General features: G+C 38.1%; 1 protein-coding gene across 1 annotated transcript in view; it reads right to left on the reverse strand.

Moving 5' to 3' along the window:
* Positions 1-264: 264 nt before the first annotated feature.
* Positions 265-23,622, reverse strand: part of CDC20B (cell division cycle 20B) — a 31,745-nt gene continuing 8,387 nt past the window's right edge. Inside the window, exons 4-13 of the mRNA XM_015848734.2 lie at positions 23,073-23,286; positions 21,422-21,543; positions 18,603-18,699; positions 15,781-15,891; positions 13,922-14,118; positions 13,113-13,207; positions 9,851-10,079; positions 8,554-8,679; positions 7,722-7,839; positions 265-4,553 (exon numbers count right to left, since the gene is read on the reverse strand). Coding sequence (XP_015704220.1) covers positions 4,414-4,553; positions 7,722-7,839; positions 8,554-8,679; positions 9,851-10,079; positions 13,113-13,207; positions 13,922-14,118; positions 15,781-15,891; positions 18,603-18,699; positions 21,422-21,543; positions 23,073-23,286 — 1,449 coding nt within the window. The 3' untranslated portion in view covers positions 265-4,413. The remainder of the gene's footprint in view (positions 4,554-7,721; positions 7,840-8,553; positions 8,680-9,850; positions 10,080-13,112; positions 13,208-13,921; positions 14,119-15,780; positions 15,892-18,602; positions 18,700-21,421; positions 21,544-23,072; positions 23,287-23,622) is intronic.

Here is a 23,622-nt window from a genome sequence, read left to right on the forward strand (position 1 = left end):
TGTGTCTATTGCAATATAGATATTCCATGCCAATAATGTTTGGGATGTGCAAGATTGCTTTAAAGAATGTTTAAAGAATGCACCAAAATCAGCAACATTATATTAAAGAAAAAAAAAAAAAGAATGCCAAAAAGGGGAAGGAAGAAAGGGGGAAAGGAAGGGGAAGGAAGGGAAAAGGGCGGGCAGGGGGAGGGCAGGGGAGGGGAAAGGGAGAAGGGAGGGAAAGGGAGGGAAAAGGGGAAGGGAAGGGAAGGGAAGGGAAGGGAAGGGAAGGGAAGGGAAGGGAAGGGAAGGGAAGGGAAAACAGCTGATAAGCTGAGAAGTGACAGAAAGTGTCTCATATGGAGCATCAACATGAATTGAGCGCTGTTTCTTGTGCTATCACAAGAAAGAAAACAAAAAGAAGAAAGAAATACATTTGTAGACTTAGAGAATCATTAAGGTTGGTCCTGTGATTCCATAGGTTTTTTGTTTTGCTTTTTTGTTGTTGTTGTTTTTGTATTACAAATAGCATTTTATCTTATCAGTACTCCAGCTGAGAAACCTTCATGGTTCCACTACTGCCACTGACACAGACAGTAGAGTTTTTAAGCACTTCAACAACCATTTGTCAAACAGCAAACAGACGTATTATGAAAAATGTCTCTCCCCCCTCTATATTAACAGCATTGGATATTTTCAATACTGTGAATGCCTCAAAAAGGGGGTGGTTTTATTTTGTTTCTTTGGGGTTTCTAAATTGGAAATAGGCATCAACTAAAAGAAAGCAGAGAGCATTCACAAGGTGGATAAATCAAGCATGATTTTAATTTAAAAATATCTCTTAATAATGAATAATTGAACATAATTTCTAAGGATAGTGTGGGAAAATGTGGATTAAAATACAACTGTTTTCACCCAGTATTTAGTTATTGCAGAGGGAGAGAGCCTCGTCTATTAAAAGTTTTGATGCCAAACATCTTTTTTTATGTTTTCTGTCCATTACAGATGTTACACAGTCAAAATTTTTAACATTCCTGATTGTAATTCCTAAAGAGTAGTTACATATGTTTGAGTTATGTACTGAATGCACCAACAGATGCAAAAGCACAAAAGAGCACAAACACAGAAGCGAAGCAAAGAAGAGAAGAGGATTCCTAGACAGTGAAGATTGTATCAGTGAAAGCTGGCTCTCTGGCCTACTAGCACCCAATGTGATGACTTTATTTCTGTTTTAAACACCCAGAAAATCAGTAAAACAACACAGAATTTTTTTCTATTCCCCTTGTGCAAACAACCAAATCCTTAGTTAGGAAAGAACTGATTCTTGTGAAAAATCTGCAGCTGATCTTCAAAACAATCATCCTGGGCTACTTCACTCTCCCCATTGATTAGTCTTACTTTGTTACTTTACTCTTTGTCCAATTTTTCACTGTCACATTTTCATCTTATTCCTTCCTCTTCCCCAGACTGGAAGTCACATACAGCTCCACCACTACTGGAGGGAGCCCATGCAAGTTTATGCAACAGAGAATCTAACTAGCAATTAAGATCACATGTATCAGCTAGATCAAGTGTTAAAATCAACTGCATTTCTACATCTAGCATGTAACAATTCCTACTCACTGTAAACCAGGAAGTGAACAGGTTTATATTTATGCAGCATTAAGTAAAGCAATGATGCTGAGTAGCATCAAGTCAGATTGTGTAGCAGCAGGAGTGCATTTTATGTGCAGAGCAAAGGCATTTCCTAATAGGAGTTTCTGTAGTCTATTTCATTGCATCACAACCAGATAACCACTTTATTATATTGTCAGTGAAGTTTTTCCTCTTTTAAAATGATTTTTGTTCTGAAGGTTTGGATTGCATACGAGCTGTAAAATATTCCACCTTGGACAGAACTATGTGGCTGATGGCCTAGGTTTCAGCCATTTATACCTTATCATCTGTTTCACTTGTGGAGACTCAGCCTTGAGTCCATACAGATCCCAATGCAGAACAAGCTGGCCCTCAAGAAATGGATTCTGATCTTTGTCTTAGACTAGCCTGGGTATGAGTGGGCATCAGTATCAGTCAAAGTATCACCAGCAGGTCAAGAGAGGGGATCCTACCCATCAACTCAGTACTGCTGAGATCATCTCTGGAGTGCTGTATCCAGTTCTGCCCTACACTACCGTAGTCCAATGGAGGGCCACCAAGATGATGAAGGGTTTGCATCAATTTTCTTATGAATTAAGAAAGCTGGGACTGCCCTTTCTGGAGAATAGAAGGCTCAATGATTTCATCATTGCCTATAAATACCTGAAGGGAGGGTACAAAGAGTATGAAACTGGGCTCTTTTCAGTGCCAGGGTGAGAGGCAATGGGCACAAACTGGAACACCAGAAGTTCCTTCTGAAAATCAGGAAGAATTTATCAGCTGTGCAGATGATGGAGAACTGGTACAGGCTACCCAGAGAGGTTGTGAGGTGCAACTTCTCCCTCCGTCAGATATTGTGTTGAAATACTTCTGGGGCCAATAGTTTCACAGATCAGTAACGAACATGGAGAATTAAGTACTGAACAATTCTTAGTTTGAAAATAAGCAGGGTTTTTTAAATTATTTTGACAGACAAATGTCCAACAAAATATGCCTAACTTCAGTTTCTTCTTCACCACAGTCCTCCACCCTGTTTTAAGTGGCAAACCAACACTTAGGTACCATCAAAGGACAGAATTTCCAGGGCAGCTCCTGAAATATATGAGTAAAGAACTGAATTCCACTGCTTTTCTCCCAGTCAACAGAGAGAAACTATTATTTTAACATTAAAAACAACAACAACCTTTAAAATTTTATAAAACACTATTTTGAATATTTAAATCATATTCTAGTTAATTGATCAAACATTACACAATATATTAGGAGACAGGCACAGTGTATTTCCCATTCTCAGACATCAGCTTCTTCGCAGTAATTTCAAAATTCATAACCACTGTTCTCATTTTCTAAACTTTCCTGAAGACGACACAGGGTGACCACAGAAACGGTAACTTGGTGGCAGATTTATTGTAAGTCAGTAACTTGTTAGGTAAAAATGATGAGTGGTCTCAATCTGCCAGACCTAAAATTAGTGATCATGTGACCTATGAATATCAGATAAGGTTTTTAAAATGATGAGAACTAAAGACAAGGGAGTTTCACATTCACCTCCAGAGATGCCTGTGCCCCTGCTAATGTTGCTTATCTCTTTTCAAGCATTTGATCAACAGCTGAATTTTCCATGAGTGGACACTGATCTACTCCCCTTATATCCCATTTTCTCACAGTCCAGCTAGAGGAGAGACACTAAATATATTTCAACTGGGACAAAACTCCTGAGTTTCTGAGCTAACAGGGCTTTTAAGACACAAATGCAAGAGTGAATCCTTGCCTCTCTTCATTCCAAATAATGAAATCAAAGATCCAGAGACACTTATGGCTAAAATATGGCTTGGAATAGCTCTACAGAACTGCATTTGAATAGCATCTGAAGACCAAACCTGGCATCCTTTCTTAGCTGTTGATAGTACACAGGAATTTTGCAGAGAAACTCCTATTAAAGTCCAAGAGGTGTGGCATTACATAAAATTCATACAAAAGTGACAGCTGCCAGACCTGCAGACACCCAGAACTAAATTACTACCCTTAAGGGATAAAAAAAAACTAACTGCTGCACTTCTCTGACTATGCCTGTCTGGCTTATTAACATGTTGATTACAGAACTATGGATATTAATAGAATTATTATGCAGTTATTTGTGTTTCCAAACATCTAACAAACACAGTAGGTGGATATAAGGAAAAAAATCTAAATCCAACACAGATTATTTAGCTAGTAAAATTAATTATCATTGCTATTACTAAAAATGAAGAATTGCCAACAAATCATTTATTTTTATTTAGCATTATATGCTTTGCTAGGATCTCTAGAAATATTTAGGCAGATTCTGTACTATAAGCTATGTGATATATAAAACAGTCCAGCCCCTTGGACTGGTATCTGCTGATCCCAGACCTTGATTGACTCAACACAATTTAAACAGCCTGGCACATGGATTCCAATACAGACACTAAGACCATGTAAAATTACAAGAATCATAGCTAAAAGCATGACCTAAGACCTTATGTTGGCATGGGGTAGATTCCATTCATGCTTGCTAGTTTAATGAAAACAAATATGATTTGTTATTCTTCAGAGTTGGAACTTTTTTTCCTCTAGGCTAAGTAAGACAAGCTAGTAACATTTCATATGATGGACTAATGGGGGAAATTGCTTTACTCTTGAAAAAAATGACACTCTATTTTGCCATGTTTCAGTTGGAAGGAATACACATATTTTGAATTACTGAATGAGTGAGATACGTAAAATTGTTTGCTTTCAAGGAAAATAAGTCACAAGAATGAGCTCTAATAATCATTAGGAAAAAAACATCTTTTTTTTTTTGCTCTCTTTAGACTCATGGCATTTCCACACACAAGCTATCCCATCAGCAGCAACCGAAAAGAGCCTCCTCTGATCTGGGCTCAAGGCTACGTTCAGGACTCTCCCTTCATGACCTGAAAAATAAAATATGTTAAAAAACAAAAAATGCTAAGATACATCATGATTTAACAGATTGTCAATCACTTTTTCTATCTACATCCACAGCCAGAGAGTGTTCTGCGTTTCCTGCACCAGATTGGCACCCTGCAAGATGTGTAAAGATAGCCTCTTGTTTAGAGTATTTTCATATTAAGAAAGAGCTGAAGGCAGTGTTTTCTTCCTAGGGATCAGGCTTTAACTTCCAGGACTGAACCACATTGAAAAGACATTTCTGTCAAAGGAGAACACAAAACCTGTGCTCTTGTTTCTTCACTGCATTTATAACCTAAGTCTTGTCTGTGTTTGGTAATGAGTCTGACTGCTGAGCTTTCCCATCTGGCTGCCTATGGCGTGCAGACAGTTAGCAGCTGATCCAACAATTATGAGATAGTGGTTCCAGCTGCTACATTATTAATATTAAGATCTTTTTACAGTGATCCCAATGAAAAATTTATTGAAATTTTACATTTGGTTTTGTCTGCAGTTGGAGAAAAATTTAGCAGCTGCAGCTGAAGGCCAGAAGCTACCCTAGTCTAGCAGCACAAATAATGTACACAAGTCATTAACTCAGTTATACAAGGGTCTCCCACAGTAGAAGCAACTGAAATGTAAAGAAGAAACTGTTTGATACTAAACTGAGACTATTGAGATTTGCTATTGACTATCATATAGCTGACACAGACACCAAAGAGAAAAAAATGAGGATTCTGAGGTGTAGTGTCTCTCATCTAAAACAGACCACATGAGTCATATCCTGAAAATTAGTGAAGAGTCACGAAGTCTTGGGTGACTGTTTTGAATGAATATAGATGACCTGTGTTCTCAGCCTTTGCACATGAATTACCCATGAACACAATGGAGATGGCATTTCTCTCTCTAGCTCAAAACAGAATTATGTAGATAAGAATGTGAAGAACTGCAAGGCCGTCTGAAGCTGTAGGACTTCTTACAGTAGTACTTCATGACGATGCATAAGGCTGCAGACCAGAAGCAAGATTCTGCTGTACTGGTGCTGAGAAACATCCCCCACCCAAACTCTGTGACTAGAATTTTGGTACCATCATTAAACTATTTCAGCAGGTATTATTTTGAGGCTTTGATCCTTCTCAAGCTATTAAAGATTACATGATCTCTGTCAATATCAAAACCCATGAATTTACAAAGTCAGCAAATTCTTTACACTTTTGTTCCATTCAGTGTCTCTTAACAGTTTTGAAGGAGGAACTGTAGATGTGGTCTTTGGATCACAGCACTGACTGCAAAAGTTATTACCAGTTTCAGTCAGAGAGCTGGAGGATCAGAAGAAATCAGAGAAGTCAAAATTATAAATTTCCATACTTTCTGAGTTGAGAAGGCTGGAGTTTTAAACCACTGTTTGAAGATCACACCAGGGTATGTTTCAAAGAAATAGCAAATTTTGTTTTATTCTGTATTTTCTTTGTTAAAAGCAACGTTTCTAAGTTCTAAAGAGATTACATTTACATACAAAATAAATCTCTTCTTCTAGTAAACTGCTCTAATAGTTCTATTAGAAGTGTACCAAACATGGACTCTGCTATAAGAAGGATAGTATCCATCAGAATTCTGTTGTAATTACGTTCAGTAATAGGCAATCTCAATTACAACAAAATTCAGTTACATTTATTTGTTAATTTATTGGCTGTATAGGTGCTAAGGGCTGTCTGAGGTGAATTTAGGACCATCTCACAATCATCCATTACAGTATTCTTTCTGAGCATGTTTTGATACATTGTCATTTTGTTTTAAATATTCACTTCCTTAAAACAGGGCTGTAAGCAGAGATGTATCTTTGTAAGAATTATCTGCACTTTTTTTTTCATGAAAAATAGTTCATTTTGCAGGTAAACTAAATAGAACCAGAAACAGGATGATAACACCCCAGATTCACCCAACTAATAACACAGTTTTCTTGTATGATAAATGTTGCTGAAGGTAAATCTAGGTTTTATTTGGAATAGTGCATTTAAGACTAAAGAAACCTCAGGTTCTAGCAGTTAAGACTAAAGATCAAGTCACTCGCCTGTTAATTTCTCAGAATATTACACGACACTACCTTAAGTGCCACACATGAATAAAGAGGGATAAGAAAGGAGAAGCAGCACAGACAAGTAGCATCACAGAGGGATAACGTGTAACCAGATACACAAATGCTTCTGCTGAACTCCATCATCCTTACACACTTGACTCTTCTATGATTTCCCCTTATAGGCTAGTATTGAAGCCCAGTTACAGGTTTCAAGGATAGCATCCCATCAGGAATTTAACAAATGCCATCAAATGCAGCAACAGCAAAAGTATTTGTAAATACCAGCTATACCTGTCGTGCTAAAAATCCAGACCTTCTTTGGCCACACATTGTCAGTAAGTGTGAAAATGCAGCCAATGTGAAAACAATTTGTTTTCGTTTTAACTTCAGATGCATCTATTGGCTCACTTCATTTAATGCTGAAACAAGTAAAACTCAGTGCATCAGAGTGACAGCAAGCACAAGCAACAACAAGGCTTAATAACAAACAACAGCTGGGACATATAGTCTAGCACTACAGCTACAAAACTGTATGGAGACTCCACTTCCTCTAGCTGTCAGCATGGTACAAGGACAACATAAAGCATTGCACTGCTTCACAGCCAAAAGCAGTCATTACTCAATAACATATAGAGATTTATCACATTCAAACTTAATTTGGAAGCTGGTACAATATCCTGGCACAATATGCTTCAAAACTGAAGAGTCATATATCTAGTTTGTGTTATCTAGAAGGCCATCAGCCTACAATGTCTTGGAAGCAAGCTGACACCACCACAGTCGGTCCAGGCCTGGTAATCATTAGGGAGAAGTGTAAATCCACACAGTCTGCACTTAGGGCAGCTTCAGAAATGGTAGGAGAATAAATTCACATCATTATCTTACTAAGTCAACCTTTACAATCTCATACATCAAGACTGTATGAATGAATACCTCCATGTAGGTAAAGATGTGTAGGTGAGTGCTCTTTAAACTTTATTTTACTTAAATGTATAATGCATGTATTTACAAAACTAAACTAAAATAAAACCAACAGACTGGTCAGAGAGAAAAATAGGTAATTAAAATGTCTAAAACAATGCACTGAAATACTTGCCATAGAGTTCTGATGAATTGATAAGTGCTGGATGCTGCCATATTTTCATCTGATTTCCAGGAAGGCCTTGTCCAGTCATCAGTTCACTGGTTTTGGGTAACCAGAGCAATGAACAAATCTATTGCAATTTAAAATCCTATTTTAGTTTTCAAAATGAGTCAACAAAGATCATTCAGTAGATCTGAAATATTATCTACAGCACTTGAAGAAGTTACTGAGAAATAGCCCCAGCAGAATATTTACTTATTTAGAAGGATGATTTCATTTCTTGCAACACTTCAGTGTACAGCTGCTCTATAGACTAAATGTGTTAATAGCCTATCAGTATGAAACCAAAGTCCTCTAAGCATATCTTCATCTAAGTTGTCACAGCTCCAGGAAAATCATCAATTATACTGCTTTATTCCAGCTGAGAATTTGTTTCTCTGTCTCCTAGTATTCTAACCCAAGAGACTGATGTTTGCCCTCTGGCTCTTAGACCTCTCCCCACCCCAGCACACTGGGTTGTCTTCCACCCCATCAGCTCTCTATCTTCACGAGAATTGTGGCCAAAACCATCATTGCTACAAATAAAAAGATGATGAAAAGTGTCTGGCTGTGAGACCACCTTCCCTTTGAGCATTTCTGCGTGAAGAGAAATCATAAATGAAAAACAAACTACTTCTGATTCCAGCCCCACACTGCAGCACTGAATGTAGCACAACTGCAGAAACAGAGAAAATCCTGCTGTTCCCCTGCCCACAGAACCACCCTCAAAGTCAGTAGTTTGCCAAATGAGCACAGCTATACAAGAAGAGCAGAGCCAGAGTATGCAGACAGTTCATCACTTCACCTGAGAATCTGTAGCTGCACTTTGTAGGAGTTTCTCATGGTTTATGTCCCAGACACGCAAAATCCCATCTTTCATTCCACCCCCTGTAGCAAGGACATTGGATTGCCAAGGACACCAGTTCATAGCCTTAAAAAAAAAAAAGAAAAAAAAGAAAAAAAAAGAAAAAAAGAAAAAAGAAAAGAGAAATCAGACACCAGAACAGACTAGGAGGTTAGCTGGAAAACAGAGAATAGATTTTGCTTAAAAGCCTAGCTAAAAAAATGAACTGCAACACACACCCAGAATGTATCTCTTGCTTTTTATTCCGTACTACATCATGCTCTTCCTGCCATACAGATGCAGAATGTAGGATTCCAAAACTCCAATTACTGCTCCCTTTGCTGTTTCTTTACGTTTAACTACACTGCCTTCCTTAATGAAATTCCTCATGTAATCCCAGTTTCTCTGCTCACTCTTCACAGGTCACAGATTCACACCTCAGTGCCAGAAGAACCCAACAGAATGCAATTTGACTTCCATCTAAATCAAGCCATTGCAGAAGCATGAGCAATGTTTTTAATGTTTGAGGACTTTTTTTAAAGTTAGATTCTCTTGAGATATTTCTTCAATATGCCCAGGGCCCTGGACCAATCTGGAGAAAAGCTACCAAGAACTGATTTCCACCCATTTCAATAATCTTCCCTGATCCTTTATCATCAGTGCTTCAGGCCAGTCTCAGACTCTTCTGGGAGGATAAGCAGCTTATAAATGCTGGATTCCTCCTCCTTGCTGATATCTGACCTCTCCTTCCAAGACTGGGACTTAATAAAGAATCTAAGTTGTTTCATTTCCAGTTTCTCTCTTCAGATCTTTGGCTTTCAGCAATCATAACTTGAAATGGGCAGGAGAGCAAAAGAAACTTCACATATAAAATAATTTAAGCAGAGGGAATTTCAGAGACAATCTTCTAGAATTCCAGCAACAGGAAGATCCTGTCTGACAATTTTTAATCATTGTGCCATTGAATTTTTCTGTGCAGGACAGAGAGAGAGGAGGAGGCTATAGATTTTATTTTTTATTAGTATTATATTTGCAATGTCCTACTAATCCAGTAGAATTTCATAATCAATCAAAGCATTACCACTTTTATCTGCATCAGGAGAACTGGTATTAAACTATCTGCATAACAATCAGGAGAGAAGAGGCTAATAGAAATCTGAATAAACTGAGACAATCTGAAAAATTCCACATGTTGTTTACATCAATGACATAATTTGATGAGAATAAATATAGATTTTTTTTCCCCTTCTCCATATACCTTAACTGCTGAAGAATGAGGTATGGTTTTCAGTGGCTGTGACTGCACATTCACACCAGGATCACCGTGCCAGATATTCAGTGTACCATCACTAGACCCGCTTGCGAGCAACTGACTGGTTAATGACCATTTGAGGCTGCAAATGCTTTGTGTCTTTTGGCAAAGACTACCAACGTGGTGCTGAGCCACTCGAACATCATGGTGATGAATAGATCCCAGTCTTGAACCACTGTGAGAAAAGACAGCATGTGTTTAATATTAAAAACAAGATGCTTCATCGTCATACTGAAGCTGCTTCAGTGGTTTCAGCAGCAAACCACATCAGTGTGAAGCACGCCTGCAGAGCAACAATGGAGGGGTGGCTGACAATAGAAAGCAGAAAAGCAGCTGCTCAGTAAAAGCTAGGCAAATTATCTGCTCTCCATCACAGTTTTCATTTCCCTGAAAACATACTACAGTGTACACTACCAACCTTGTTTAACAGTTAACAAGTTAACACGGACGTTCGTCAAGATGATGATGTTCTTCGAGAAAAGAAGTTTTGCAAAATGAATTTTCCCAAGGCCAGATATGACTCCAACAAAGAAGAAGCATAAAACTGTATTGGCCTGGGAAAGGGTTTACCAGTAGTAGTCATTAGCACTCAGCCACTCCTTGGTTCACTCAGTCACCTTTTCCTCCCTCCCACTTCCAGACTGAAAGAAAACCTGCACTAATCACCTCTACTTGTCAGAGCTTATTTACCCTTTCATCTTGACACTGTTGCACTACTAACTGTTAGGAAATGGATGCATAGTTCTAGCTGTACTGAGGGACCGCTCCCTCAGGCTGTGCTCTCTCACGGTTACCCTGTCCAGTTATGACAGTTTACTAAAACAAAATGCCCATTTTGGAAGTGTGGCTTCTGTTACTGTTCTGATATAGGTTTTACTCAGCAATAGTATAACTGCATTGAAAGTATTGAAAGTACCTATGGCACATTTTCTTTTCCCTGATTTCCTAAGGACATGCTAACAGAAAGCTGGAAATTGACTCTTCCACCTATTCTTGCGGTACGGAAATAATCTACAAGCTCTATACATATACTCCAGATGTGGCCTCCTGATTGCAGAGTAGAGAAGCAGGATCACCTCCCTCACCCTGCTGGCCACATTTCTATCAACCCAAAATCAGGTTGACTTTCTGAGCAGCAAGGGCACATTGCTGGCACATGTCCAGCTTGACATCCATTAGTACTCCCAAGCCCATTTTGGCAGGGCTGTGCTACATCTTCATATCCCCCAGCTTGTATTAGAGAGTCTGAGCAACTAAGAAACAGGTAATTGACATTACTGCAATAGATTCATTTAAGGCTACATTGATTGAAGTCTTTCCCACTTGGTCTCTTAAAGAATCTTCAGACGCAAGTTTATTTATTTGGAAGCACTAAGTGACTGATTGTAAGAAATGTCATTCAATGGGCTTAAATTATGGGCTTCTCAAATCCTCAAGGGCCACAAAAATTAGTAAGGTTCCAACCAAGCAGTGCACCAGTGAATATCAAGAGCATATCTATGGAAAATAATTAGGAATAAACACATGATTCTATGTATTATGTCTAGAGGCATCATCATTTGCATCCTGAAAAACTACACAGGCTTATCCTCCAAAATAATAAGCAGAAAATCTAACCAACAGAAATGGAGTGATTTGCCAGTGTCACACGTGGCAAGATTTTCAGTGGCTAAGTGCAAAAAACCCTGGCTCCAGGGAATACTCTTTGAAAAGAAATGTGTTTGTTTGCTAAATTAAGAAGTCAATATTGTTTTATTTTGACTCAAAAAATTGCATCTATTTTGATAAATACAAATAGAACAGATTAAAAAACTTGGACAAATGAATCTGCTATACTGAAGTGTATTTAGACATCCATGAGGTTGTGTCATCAGTCTATTTTTAACCACGGGAATTAGTATGTTATTCCAATGTATCAATTGCTTATATTGAAGTTTCCTGTAAGAATGCTGATTTTATTATTTTTAGTAGTAATGAATATTAACTATATCTTTTTTTTCTGATTATATAGATATTTTAACTGCATAGTAATCAGTTGGCTAGTTTCAACCTAGCAAAAGAAATAAATGTCATCTGAACTTTATCAGCAAAAACTGTAGTTCACAGTTTCATGTTTAATTTTATAATCAATTTCTATTCAGAAAGATCTACAATGTAAGTTTCTATTGCTTTCACTTCTTCAGCTAAGCTGAAATGCAAACTGAAACTAATACTGACTGTGATAAGGTAATGCCAAGCAGACATTGAGGATGTGTTTGTAACGTGATTCACACACAGTAGCTACTTCTGCAAGAGCCACAGCATTTCATTAACTGTTGATCAGTCAGTAGCATTGTATCTTAATCTGCCTAGCAGATCCAACAGAATCAAAAGCCACAACAACCCATGATATCAAAACAAAACTACCTCTAGTGATCTCATCAAGAGATAAAAACTTTCATTTTGAGATTAACAATATAATCCATCAATGTTGGGTGTTATTTCTGTCTAAGTAAAACAGAAGACCATCACATGATTTTAAAGTAGGAGAAACATCCTTCATAAACAAGTCTTCCCTCAGACTCATCAAGCTTAAGACAAAGATCTGAACTGGAAACAGAGTGAGAGAAAAAAAAAGAACAAAACAGAGAATAGGATGGATTATCCTTCTTATCTGAGTCCATCTTTCCATCTCATCTTTCAAGCATATTGAAATGATACCTAAATATATAATATTCACCCTTGGCAGAGAAGAAAGTCAACAACTTTAATCCTGAGCTGGCCTTTCCTTATAGCTAGAGAAGTGTGCAACTCTGACAGCTGAGCTTTGCCATGCATCTGAAAAGGGATGCAACAGAAGGGCAGCCTAACCTACATGTTCTCTCCCCGGCACTGAGTAGGCTATGATTTTTGGAGTCTGGACCCACTGAAGACAACACCATTTAAAGCTCAAATTTTCTGAAAAACCACAATCACATGCCCCACCTAGATGTGGCATGATTCAGTGGCAGATTTCTTGAAGAACAGTAAGAAACAGAGACTAAGGAGGAAGGCTAAATTCACTTCAGTTGCTTTCCTGACATAAAGAAGACCTACATACTGTTTCTGTGGTGGCTGGTAAAGAATAAAGCACCTTTAAGCAAAACCAACTAAAACAAATCAAATGATTGGGACACTTCTCTAGATTAAAGCATCAGGACTTATTCTGTGAATAGACTATAGCACTCACCTGCTCAGAATATAATGATTCCAGCTCAGAGCTCCAACTACAGACAGGTGACCAAACATATTTCTCAACCTCCTTTTCTTTTCAATGTCCCACAGCTGCCAGTACAAAACAAGCACAAAGAACAAATACAAATTCAACAGAAGATAGAGAGAGAGAGAGAGAAAGAGAAATAAATATATCAAGTTTTCTTCATTTGTTTGCAGGTAAACAACTACTCAGTTCTGATATGACATACAGACAACTTCAGGCTCATTCATTTCATGCTATTTTTTTCACACTATACTTCACTTTATTTTAAGAGAACACGCATCTCTGAATTTAAAGCTGTTTATACAAAAGTATATGGCTGAATCAGAATTCCATCAGATAGATGCAGATAGATGCCCATATTATCCAGCATCATAGCCAACATTCAACAAAGATCTTTCAATAACAGGACTGTTCTACAGCAGCAGACAGTTCTATGCATATAATCTGAAGTGAAATTCAGGGGTGTGAACAATTTTTGCTCATGTTCTAAAAGTATCTGTCTCTATTACAGTGATCTTAGCAAGAGAGATACAAGAAAGGCTAGCCCATGCTGAGAAAAATATTTGAAGAGTTCCTATTACTGATGAAAAGAAAATCTGACTCCCTCTGTGCAGTTATTCAATAACATGAGGGATTGTATAATTGTTATACACCATACACAGCAGAATTTTCCTGTATTTTAGCCAATCTTCCTGTTTTGTTTCATTAAACAACAAAGACTGTCTCGTGGACACTACAGCTAAAAACTGAGAAAGACAAAAACATAAAATGTTAAGTACTTGCACTTCTCCATCACTAGTGCCAATAGCAAGGCAGGTTCCTTCTTTTATCCAAGCTAGAGATGAAATGTATTTGGAACCGGAATTTAAATCAATGCTTTCAATGCCTTGAAGAGTTCTTCCATTCCAAATGTATGCAGTAGATCCTAGAGCAACAGCAATGAGATTTTCAAGGTTCCAGTCCAGTATGTTTAGATCTAGAAAAAAGCTACTAAAAATGACTGAAAGAAGGTTAGAGGTTATAAGCTGGTGGGGAGGGGGTTATGGCTTGGAGAGAGGCTTTCTGTTAATTGCTACAGAAAAAACTTATGGCATTGCTTCAATAAAGCCATCACCATCTCATATTTAATGAGGACATAAATGAGAACTAAATGAAGGTATTTCCAACAAGAAGAGATCTTCATTATCACAAACCTGAATGTTTGTACAGAAGAATATGACTTACAGATCCCTCACTAAATGTTTTTCACCTGACATCCATCAGTTTGGATGGCCACATCACTCTAATTTCTGTCACCAGAAATAAGTATTCTCTAGTACCAGCTAGAATTCCAAAAACGTTCTTGTTCCAATATAATTCATGTTATTGGTAAAGACATAAGAGAAAGTCTATGTGATACAGCTCTTCCTTGAGCTCGTGTTAACATTTACTCTCCATGTGACAGAAGAAAAACACAGAAAGGAATCAGAGAAATTCTGCATCTCTCCTACAGGGTATGCTCTGTAAGTGAATGCAAGAAATACTGTTTCCACTGATGCTAGGTGCACTACAGACCCTGGCAAAGAAAGTCATTACACCAGTTAGCCACAGAACAGACTGTTGCATCAGATAGGCCAGACTGAGTTGGTATTCAACATCTGTTACTGACACAGGACAACAGTACACTCTCTGATGTCAATGCAAATCCTCAGCTGTTGTATTTATGACAGATTAAAAGTCATTTTAAATGATCCCTGAAGAAAATAGTATAGGCCAAGGCCTGACACTATGCTTTGGTAACTAAAATCACTCTGAAGAATAGCTTAATCTTTCAGTCAGCTGTTTGATTAAAGTCCTGATTCCTACAGTCAGAAATACACACTAAAAAATAATTTCCAAGGAATTCTCCTAATGCTATTATTTTGTGGATACACCTTGGGCATAATCAGTGAAAAATAACCCACACAGAAATCCAGCCTCAATCTGGATACACGACAAGCTTTCGCCTTAGTCATAGATTTACATCTAAAGAATGCTTGCAAGAGCAAGTTAAGAAAGAAAAAAAAAGATAAGAAAACAAAACACAAACAACAATCAAAGCACAGGAACAATTTCCAACACTTTCAAATATAGAGTTGCTAAGGCTTCAGAAGTTTTTTATATTTGCCAATAGAGACCAGAAATCCATGCATTGTCATGTGCGTGTTTAATTTTACCACCAAAGATGTAGGTGATAATTCAGAAGATAGCTATCTATCTAAACCATTAACAAAATCACTGGCTTCTCCCATAACTAGAGATTTCAAAGTCTGTTAAATAAAGTTGTTGCTGTGTTGACAGGCTGCTAAATATCCGAAGCTAACAGCTGAAATGTCCTTAGAATGGGGATATGTGCAGTGGACTGATTTTAAATTTGAATTGAGACCTATTGCTGAAAAAAGCTGCATGAGAGCTAGGTGACACTGATCCTAGGGTTTGATCAGCAGCCTCTATATCCTGGGACAGGCTGTTTTCAAAGCTGCATATTTATAAGAAAAAATGACATCATGCATAAGTCTTGGAGAATTCGCATTTGATCTGAAGGGGGAACACCTTTCTTGAAGTATACATAACTATATTCAGTCTCTGTGAAAGCCACGGTCAGAAGAAAATAACTTACAGTAATCATTGCGCAAACCAGTAATATGAAGCCTCAGTTCTGGCTCCCATGTCACTGATGGCTCCATGATGGTAACAGTTCTGAACTCATTCTGCATCCCTTCTCGGCATCCTGTATTTGAAGATTCATCACACACAATTCAGTCATTCAAAATACAATCAGTTTTCCTCACACCAAAGCCTTTTACACTCACTATATTAGTCTCTGTCTGGTCCACAGATATCTAGATGGATCTAATTTATCCTGGTTAGGCCAAAACACTGCACACTAAAGTAAGTGAAAGCTTCCTTTCACCAGCTCTATCAAATCTCCATGGATGCACTCAGCTACACTGGAGAATACTGTTTGCTATGTTTTGCTTAAATTTCATCACAATTCAGTGTAGAATACATTTGATGACTTTGCCTGGTTAGCTTCTGTGAGATGTTGCTAGCAGCAGTTCAGTGGGCTCTCCCACCTCAAAACCCCTCATACAGCAATTAACCTTTCTGCTTTCTGACGTTAATTTCTCTTCATCTCCTCCATCAACATCTAACCACAGGAAAAGGTTTTTAAACCCACTTTGATGACAGCATTCTAAGCTCATGACCACACAAAATTCAGAAACTAAAGCAATAACAGTAAATTTCAAGTATGAGCAAGCAGAAGAGTCAGCCTTTGTGGTCACTGTCTACGTGATTCTGCAACAACTGCTAAGCATCATAGTAAAAAAAATAATAAAGATCATTATCACCATTAATCATTTAAAGCTACATTTTTATGTGTAAGAAATTATCTATCCATAATATGCAGCGTAGAGATCTGGAGACTAATATTTCTACACTTCTGTTCATGTTTTGACCTCATTTTTGAAATATTCCCCAGAGAAGAGCACTTAGAATCATTGCCAAAACTTCACAGGCAGAAGACATTATCCAGTTCAACAACCAATCTTTCTGTTAATAAAAATCAACACAGAAATCTTCACTCTGTAATGTAAATACACACATTATAATCCTATACAAAAGTCTTATCAATGACAAATTGTGGAGAACTTGATCTGAGGCTTATTTTATGTCTTATCCCCTAGCCAAGAATGGATTTCTGTCAAAAAATAACTGTTTCTCCTTTCAGCTGTGGTACCTGTCTTCCACACAAATAAAAACAGCCCTCCACACAAATTAAAACAGAAGACGAGCAAGAAATGGGCCACAGTGACTTTCCTGTAAAAGTTTGTGGAATTAAAAAAAATCAAGACTTGCAGGAATTATAGGCTGTAAGACATTACCTGCCTAATGCAACACATAACAATCCATTCTAACCCTAAAAATAAAGGTCCGATGTCACTGAAATGTAATTAGTGTGTACAAAAAAATATGTATTTCTATCATCTACATTTTGGGGGTCTTTTTGAAAATCTTATCAACCACCTCCAAACACAGACAAGTAGGACAGTTCAGGAAAACTGAAGCACTTAGTTACAACAGCTGGAGAATGACAACACTTCTGAGATATTCTGAAAATGATCTCTAATACTGGTAGCTGGGATTAAGCACTGAGAAAGGATGAAATTATCTGTATAACTCATCTCAGTTTTCTCACTTCAAATTCACACAGATCACGCTTTCAGCTCTATTCAGATACTTCACAGACACATGAATGTGCTTTATAGAATTTTTTTTAATCAGTGGAAATGAAGCTTCATTATCTCATCGTGTGTTATTTTACCTGAGTACTGGAAGATTATCATTGGCTTTTGAAAGGATTTTTGTTTTCACATGCCTGTATCAGTTCTCAAAATAAGATTCGGGAAGTGTTAAGTAGTCAGTATTGTAACACAAGACCACTCAGTCAACAAGTAGGTGGGTGGAATAAAACCCAGTATTCCTGACACATGTATTCATTAGCCATCAGGAAAAAAATACTATGACTAATCCCTATACTACCGCTTCTGAAGGCTCTGAATTAAGTTTTATTTGTACAGTAAAAAACAAATATATACCAGTCTATCACATACTCCACAACTTCTTCCACAGGAGCTGAACCTCAGGCTCATGCAGAGGTTGTTTCTCACTGTTTTTACATGAGCATGAACCAGGCACTGACTGGTAAGAATTCAGCATGTACAGAAATAGCCAGATCCCAGAAAACAAACAAACAAACAAACAAAAAAAATACCTAAGACAGAACAAAATATTGGCCTGATGCCTATGAACAGCCTCATATTAAAAATTAAAACACAAAAAATCAAACCATAATATCTGTATTATTTTACAGATCAGCTCCTTACATCCCACTTGGCTTACTGTTCACTCATTAATAGCCTCTATATGCTCACTTATTCTCAGATTTTTGGAGGAAATCAATCAGCTCCCAGTTAGATGAAACCATGACTAGAGCAAGGGATAGTTTGTTCCACCTATCTTTCCCTACAGGAAGGTGTGGCAAGACCCCACCATCTTTGCCAATCTTGCACTCTCATGTACCCAACAATCTAATACTTACCCTGGGCCCAGTCTGCAGCAAAAAACTACATTATTTCACACACCTGAAATTGGAAAGCCAAAAGGAAATTATGTTTTTACAGCTACTGATGTGCCTTATGGGGCCCAAAAGCAAGCCAGGTGATAGACAGGCATTTAACCACAATGGAAGAGGTGGAGATACATCTCATCAGAGGCAATGGGAATTGTAGGGGAAGTGGATCCAAGCAGTATACACATCTCAGCCACCTTGTACTATTCTGTAACATTTGCTGGAAGCAGTGATTTTCTCAGCGTAAATGCAACCTGATCTATCTTATCATTCATTATGCATGGGGTATTTGCTACAAAGGAACATACCTTTCCAGATGCAACTGGTATTTTCACAGACCTTCATGTCACTTCCTGCCATGCTACATCCAGTTTCTTGAACCATCAGAAGTTGAGTAGTACATTTCTGCCCATGCATAGAAGTGAAAATATAAATGAAGAAACCTGTCAAGAACATACTTAAGTACCGTGGGTAGCATAATTACCTTTAAAGTACTAAACTTTCTTTACATGTAAGTTTTAAAACACTTGGACTCTTGGGTGGGAATTCAGCAAAAGACACAGAATATCAGAGTCCAAATGATATGCTCCATCTATAGTAATGTTATGGGTTTCCTTCCATAAAATACCAATTCACTGCTAATGATCATAAAAACTTTAACTATGCTATTTGAACAAGGTCATCTTACCACTGGAAGAGATTTTAGGCCTCTATGTGTCACCCACACATGAAACCTGCTGTAGACCTCACTCAGGCTGGAGTCCAAGCATACGGACTCCATGGTCTGACTCATTAAACCACTACCACATTTTGAAGGCACAGGTGCTAAAAACGTATGCAAAGTGTCTCAGAGGACTCAGAATTTTTTATTATATTATCCTTTCCACACGGGTCAAAGAAACAGATGGTACAGAAGAAAAGAAAAGGGAGACCTGAATTGTCATTGGAATTTTTTCCTTCTTCAAAAAGTTAAGTCTTTAGAAAATTCAGGCAAGGCTGAGATCATCAAATAAGGCTGAATGTATCTCTACACTATTCCTTTAATACTACACACTTCTTTGTAATGTTTGGGTTTTTTTCATTGAGTAAGTTAGTTATCTGTCTGGTCCATAATTCTTTATTTAGTCAGGTGGAAACGTCACAGATGTATTCACCAGCCACTTAATATGTTCTTTCTCCAGTTTTTCTGGAATCCAAGCACATTCATTGTTATTTTTCTTCAAAACCCTGTTGTAATCTTGATAAGAAATGTCTTACAAAAACATTACCAGGAAGAAGTTCTGCATTTTCATATATCAGAGCTGTTCTATAGCAAGCCGACAGCTTTGAGAGGAACTTTCTGTGTGATTTATACAGTCAACTTGGCAGACAGCTAATCTGATTGCTTGGATCTGTGTGCCTTTAAAATAAGTGCAGATATTTCTATGGAAAAACCTATTGTGTGTACAGAGAAGCCATCTTTTGTCTCACAAGGAGACCACACACATTCACAGGAATGTGAAAAGATTTTAGCCCACAGTGTTGTTTCAAAGACCACCACAACAAACTTAAAAGAAGCTGTTCTGGTCCTTGGTGTAGAACTCTGAATTTGACTATGAGGTATGAAGGACTAACACTGAGAACAGTGCAGACAATGCAATCATCTTTAAATTAATCACATAAAAACTGAAGTAAAAAGGTGTGCTTTACCAATATTACTTCATACTTATCACACATGAAGGTTTTCTTTAATTTCTCTGTAGGGTATATACAGCTAAGATTACTAAACCCCATTCAGCAACCTTAAATTGCACACTCTCCAATCACAGTGGGTGAAAAGGCAGGAAAGGACTTCTGTTGACATGAGATTTTTACAGAATAATTCGTTTACTTAGAAATGAAAGTGATTGCCATGAAAACTGGGTTTCCCAAGAAGTTGTAAATTCATGGGTTGTTTGGCAACATCCAGTGATCTTCATGAGTACAAGTATTAAAAGACAGCAACCAACCAGAACTCTGGTCCAGCTATCTTGACATTACTTCTTTTTCTTTAAAGTTTATTTTGACACCCTCATGGGAATTTCTCAATAATATTAATTATTAATTGTAAACCAGTAAAAGCAACTGCATTAGGTATGCAGCTATCAAGTTTTCTCACTCAATATTTACTGTCAAAAAAGTAATCACTTGAAAATAGCTGTCATTGTCTTCAGCACTGACCTTATAACTGGTGTAACACAGGAACAGAGAGTGCAAGGCAATCCGTGATTACAAGTTTACAACTTAATATATACAACAATCACAATCAGGTAGCATGAAAATACTGACATGGCTTTGAGTATAATGTCATGGTAATAACTTAATTAACACAGGTAAGCATCACCATGATTGACATGAGAAGTCAGTTTTCAGTAAGTTAACAAAAATGGCTGGGTGACAGGCGTGCAGGTTTATTTAAGATGACCAGAAGGCAATAAATAAAGCCTAAAGAGAAAATAAATTTTGTGTCAGTGCCCAGTAGCAAAAATGAAGGGATAAACTGTTGAGCAATAAAAAACACCTCCCACCACCAGTGGTAGGAGATATGAAGCCTTTATTTCAATTGTATAGATTCCATGCCCTTCTGACCTTTGCCAATAACTGTTAAACACAACTACCTACCCTTTAGCTTCTAGTCATGACTAGAAAAAAAACATTATTCACAACTAGTTTTTGGCAACATTTCCATAGTTGGTCATTCTGTCTACGTGACAACATGAACTACTACATCCTGTGCAACTGAAAAAATGGTCTTTACCATGGTTTTGAATCACATGGAAAACTGAGTCATTCATCATCTTTCAATTTATTTTTTATAGTATCGGTTATCCACAGAGGTTAAAAAAAAAAAAAAAAAAAAAAAAAAAAGAGTCTCAAGGGCTTCTTTAGCTTGGTTTCAATTTTAGTTTTACTCAGAGAAATAAACTAAAAGTTCATGATAAAGCACTTGCTTCTGCCATTTTTCTAGTGGACACTTCCTAATCTTGTTGCTATTGTCTTCTTGTTGCTGTTCTCCATGAAAATAAGGTAGCACCTACACAACAGATTCTAGACCAAAGATGAGGTAATAAAACACAACAGCAAATATACTACCAGAGCATTTGCTCACCTGCTTTTTTTGTATTTCAGTTCTCCTGTCATTTCTCCCTTCCAAGCCTGCTGCAGTGTGCCTGTTAGATAGAGTCACAGCACTTCTCATGATGCTGGCTTTTTTAAGCATCTGACTTGTTGCTGAAAAAAACAAAACAAAAAAAAAAACAAAAAAAAAACCAACTTTGCATTTTTTTTTAAATTGTACACAGAATTATTTCAAGTCAAGTACTTTTCAGCAGATTACTTATTAAAAGCATATTTGACACACTAAATGGAACCATACACACAAGGATATTTGAGCTAGTCTCTCTGTTTTTCCTTTATTTTTAGTGAAATGAAACAGACACTTCTACTATTCTTCTCATCCTAAAGTAGATGTCTGAAAAGAGTCATACTGGTCAGACACTTAATGAACAGTCTATATTTACTCCTGTCACTCATATCAATTGATTGGCTACAGCAGATCCTATCTCACACAAAATCAAAGTCTGATTGCCCAGGACCATATAGCTTTTCACCACTGCTGGTGGCAACAACATCCAGAACTTTCTGTTCTAGAAACTGAGGTAGTGAGTAGCTCAGTTTGCTTAAAAAACTGATTCTCCAACAGCTGGGCATGCATTATGTCCACACTGCTGAAGAGTATTCTGCTCTGCAGGAGACAGAATTCCAGTTTGTCTCCAACAGTTACAGCCTCATGGGAGCACATCAGGAATGCTAAAGAACGTCTTTTATTTGCTGTCTAAATATTTCCATTATTAATCAAGGAATGTGCCTTGTTTATTTTCCTCATTATTCCAGGAAGTTCTTCTTGTACATGCAGTTTGTAAACCCTCCTCCACCTTTCCTTACCGCTACTGAAGTAGGAGTGAGTTCATTTAAAGGCTTATTCAGTGTTTCCTCAGCTCCCTCTGTTGGGGATGGAGAAAAACAACCTCCTCCAAAGCCAGTTCTTCAGACTAAGTCAAAGTCCTGAAAGTCTGATCTGTGTTTTGAACAGCATTCAGACAAGCCTCTCCCTCAGATGAACTGTGGGTAAGCGTTCCTTGTCAGACAGGACTTTTATCAGTACCTGAAGCCTGAGGCATTGGAGGGGAAACTAACACAGGGCAAGTTTCTCCATCAATGTGCTGTCTGTAAGTGGGTACTATACCATATCCAGGCATGCAGACTGGTCCTGCAGTTATGGCCAGGTCAGTGGTGTTCATGTGCAATGGAAAGAAGCAGCAGAGGGTAGAGGTCTTTCTGCAAGAATTCTTTCTGTCCTGTCAGTTATTGTTAGCTGCTCCATATGCAAAAGTGCAACAACAAAAGAGACTCTATTGCAGAAGCAAAAAAAATTGGTCCGCAACAGAAATTACTTGGTTAAAAAAGAGGTTTTGGCTTGTCTTTTCTTTCATTGCCAACCTTGATGCCAGCTGTCTGTACAGCCTGCTATCCTGTCTTTGCAGTAGTAGCTGGAACCTTGGGCCTGGCTTTCTTATGATGACAGCAGTGTCATTCTGCTGAAGGAAAGCTGCCCCTGAGCTCACTCTGCCGGCACAGCCAGAGCCCTTGTCCACTAGGACATGGTGAGCACAGTAGCACACCTTGCACTAACTCTCTGCTCCTGCTGATTTCATGATGCAGCCCTCACAGTGAAAAAGCTCGTTTTTCTCCTGCCTAACCTGCAGTCCTCCTGCGCGTGCTGACGATCCGGGCACCCCGGAGGGCACGAAGGTCTGCGCTGCGGGCACGGCGCGGCTCTGCTGCGAGACCTCCCGCATGTCGCTGCTGCCACCTTGTGACAACAGGGCTGCTCGCCACCGGAGCTCTGGCCGTCAGTTTCCTCCTGATGGAGCTCTTAAACCCGGAGTAGGTGGTGCTTTCTGAACGCAGGGCCTGCACGAGTGAAGGGAGGCAAAATACCAAAACCAGTCATCACGCACAAGATCTTGCTTCCCAGACAACATTTTAGGGCAAACAAACATTGGAAGTATCAAGGAAGAACAACAAGTATAACAGGATTCCCAATTATTGTTAGATATCCCAGTATATATTTTTGATACAGTGTTCAGAGAAAATTACAAGCTTTCAAGACACAAACACCAGCACCCTGCCTGTTGCATTCCCCATTTCTGAAATCAAGCACATTCAAATTTGCTTTTAAAGTTGGCACTGTCACCTGTGTTTGCTTTCAGACCACAGTTTTGTTCATTTCAGCACACACTTCTGATC

Source organism: Coturnix japonica, chromosome Z (genome assembly GCF_001577835.2).
Source record: "Coturnix japonica isolate 7356 chromosome Z, Coturnix japonica 2.1, whole genome shotgun sequence".
Taxonomy (NCBI): domain Eukaryota; kingdom Metazoa; phylum Chordata; class Aves; order Galliformes; family Phasianidae; genus Coturnix; species Coturnix japonica.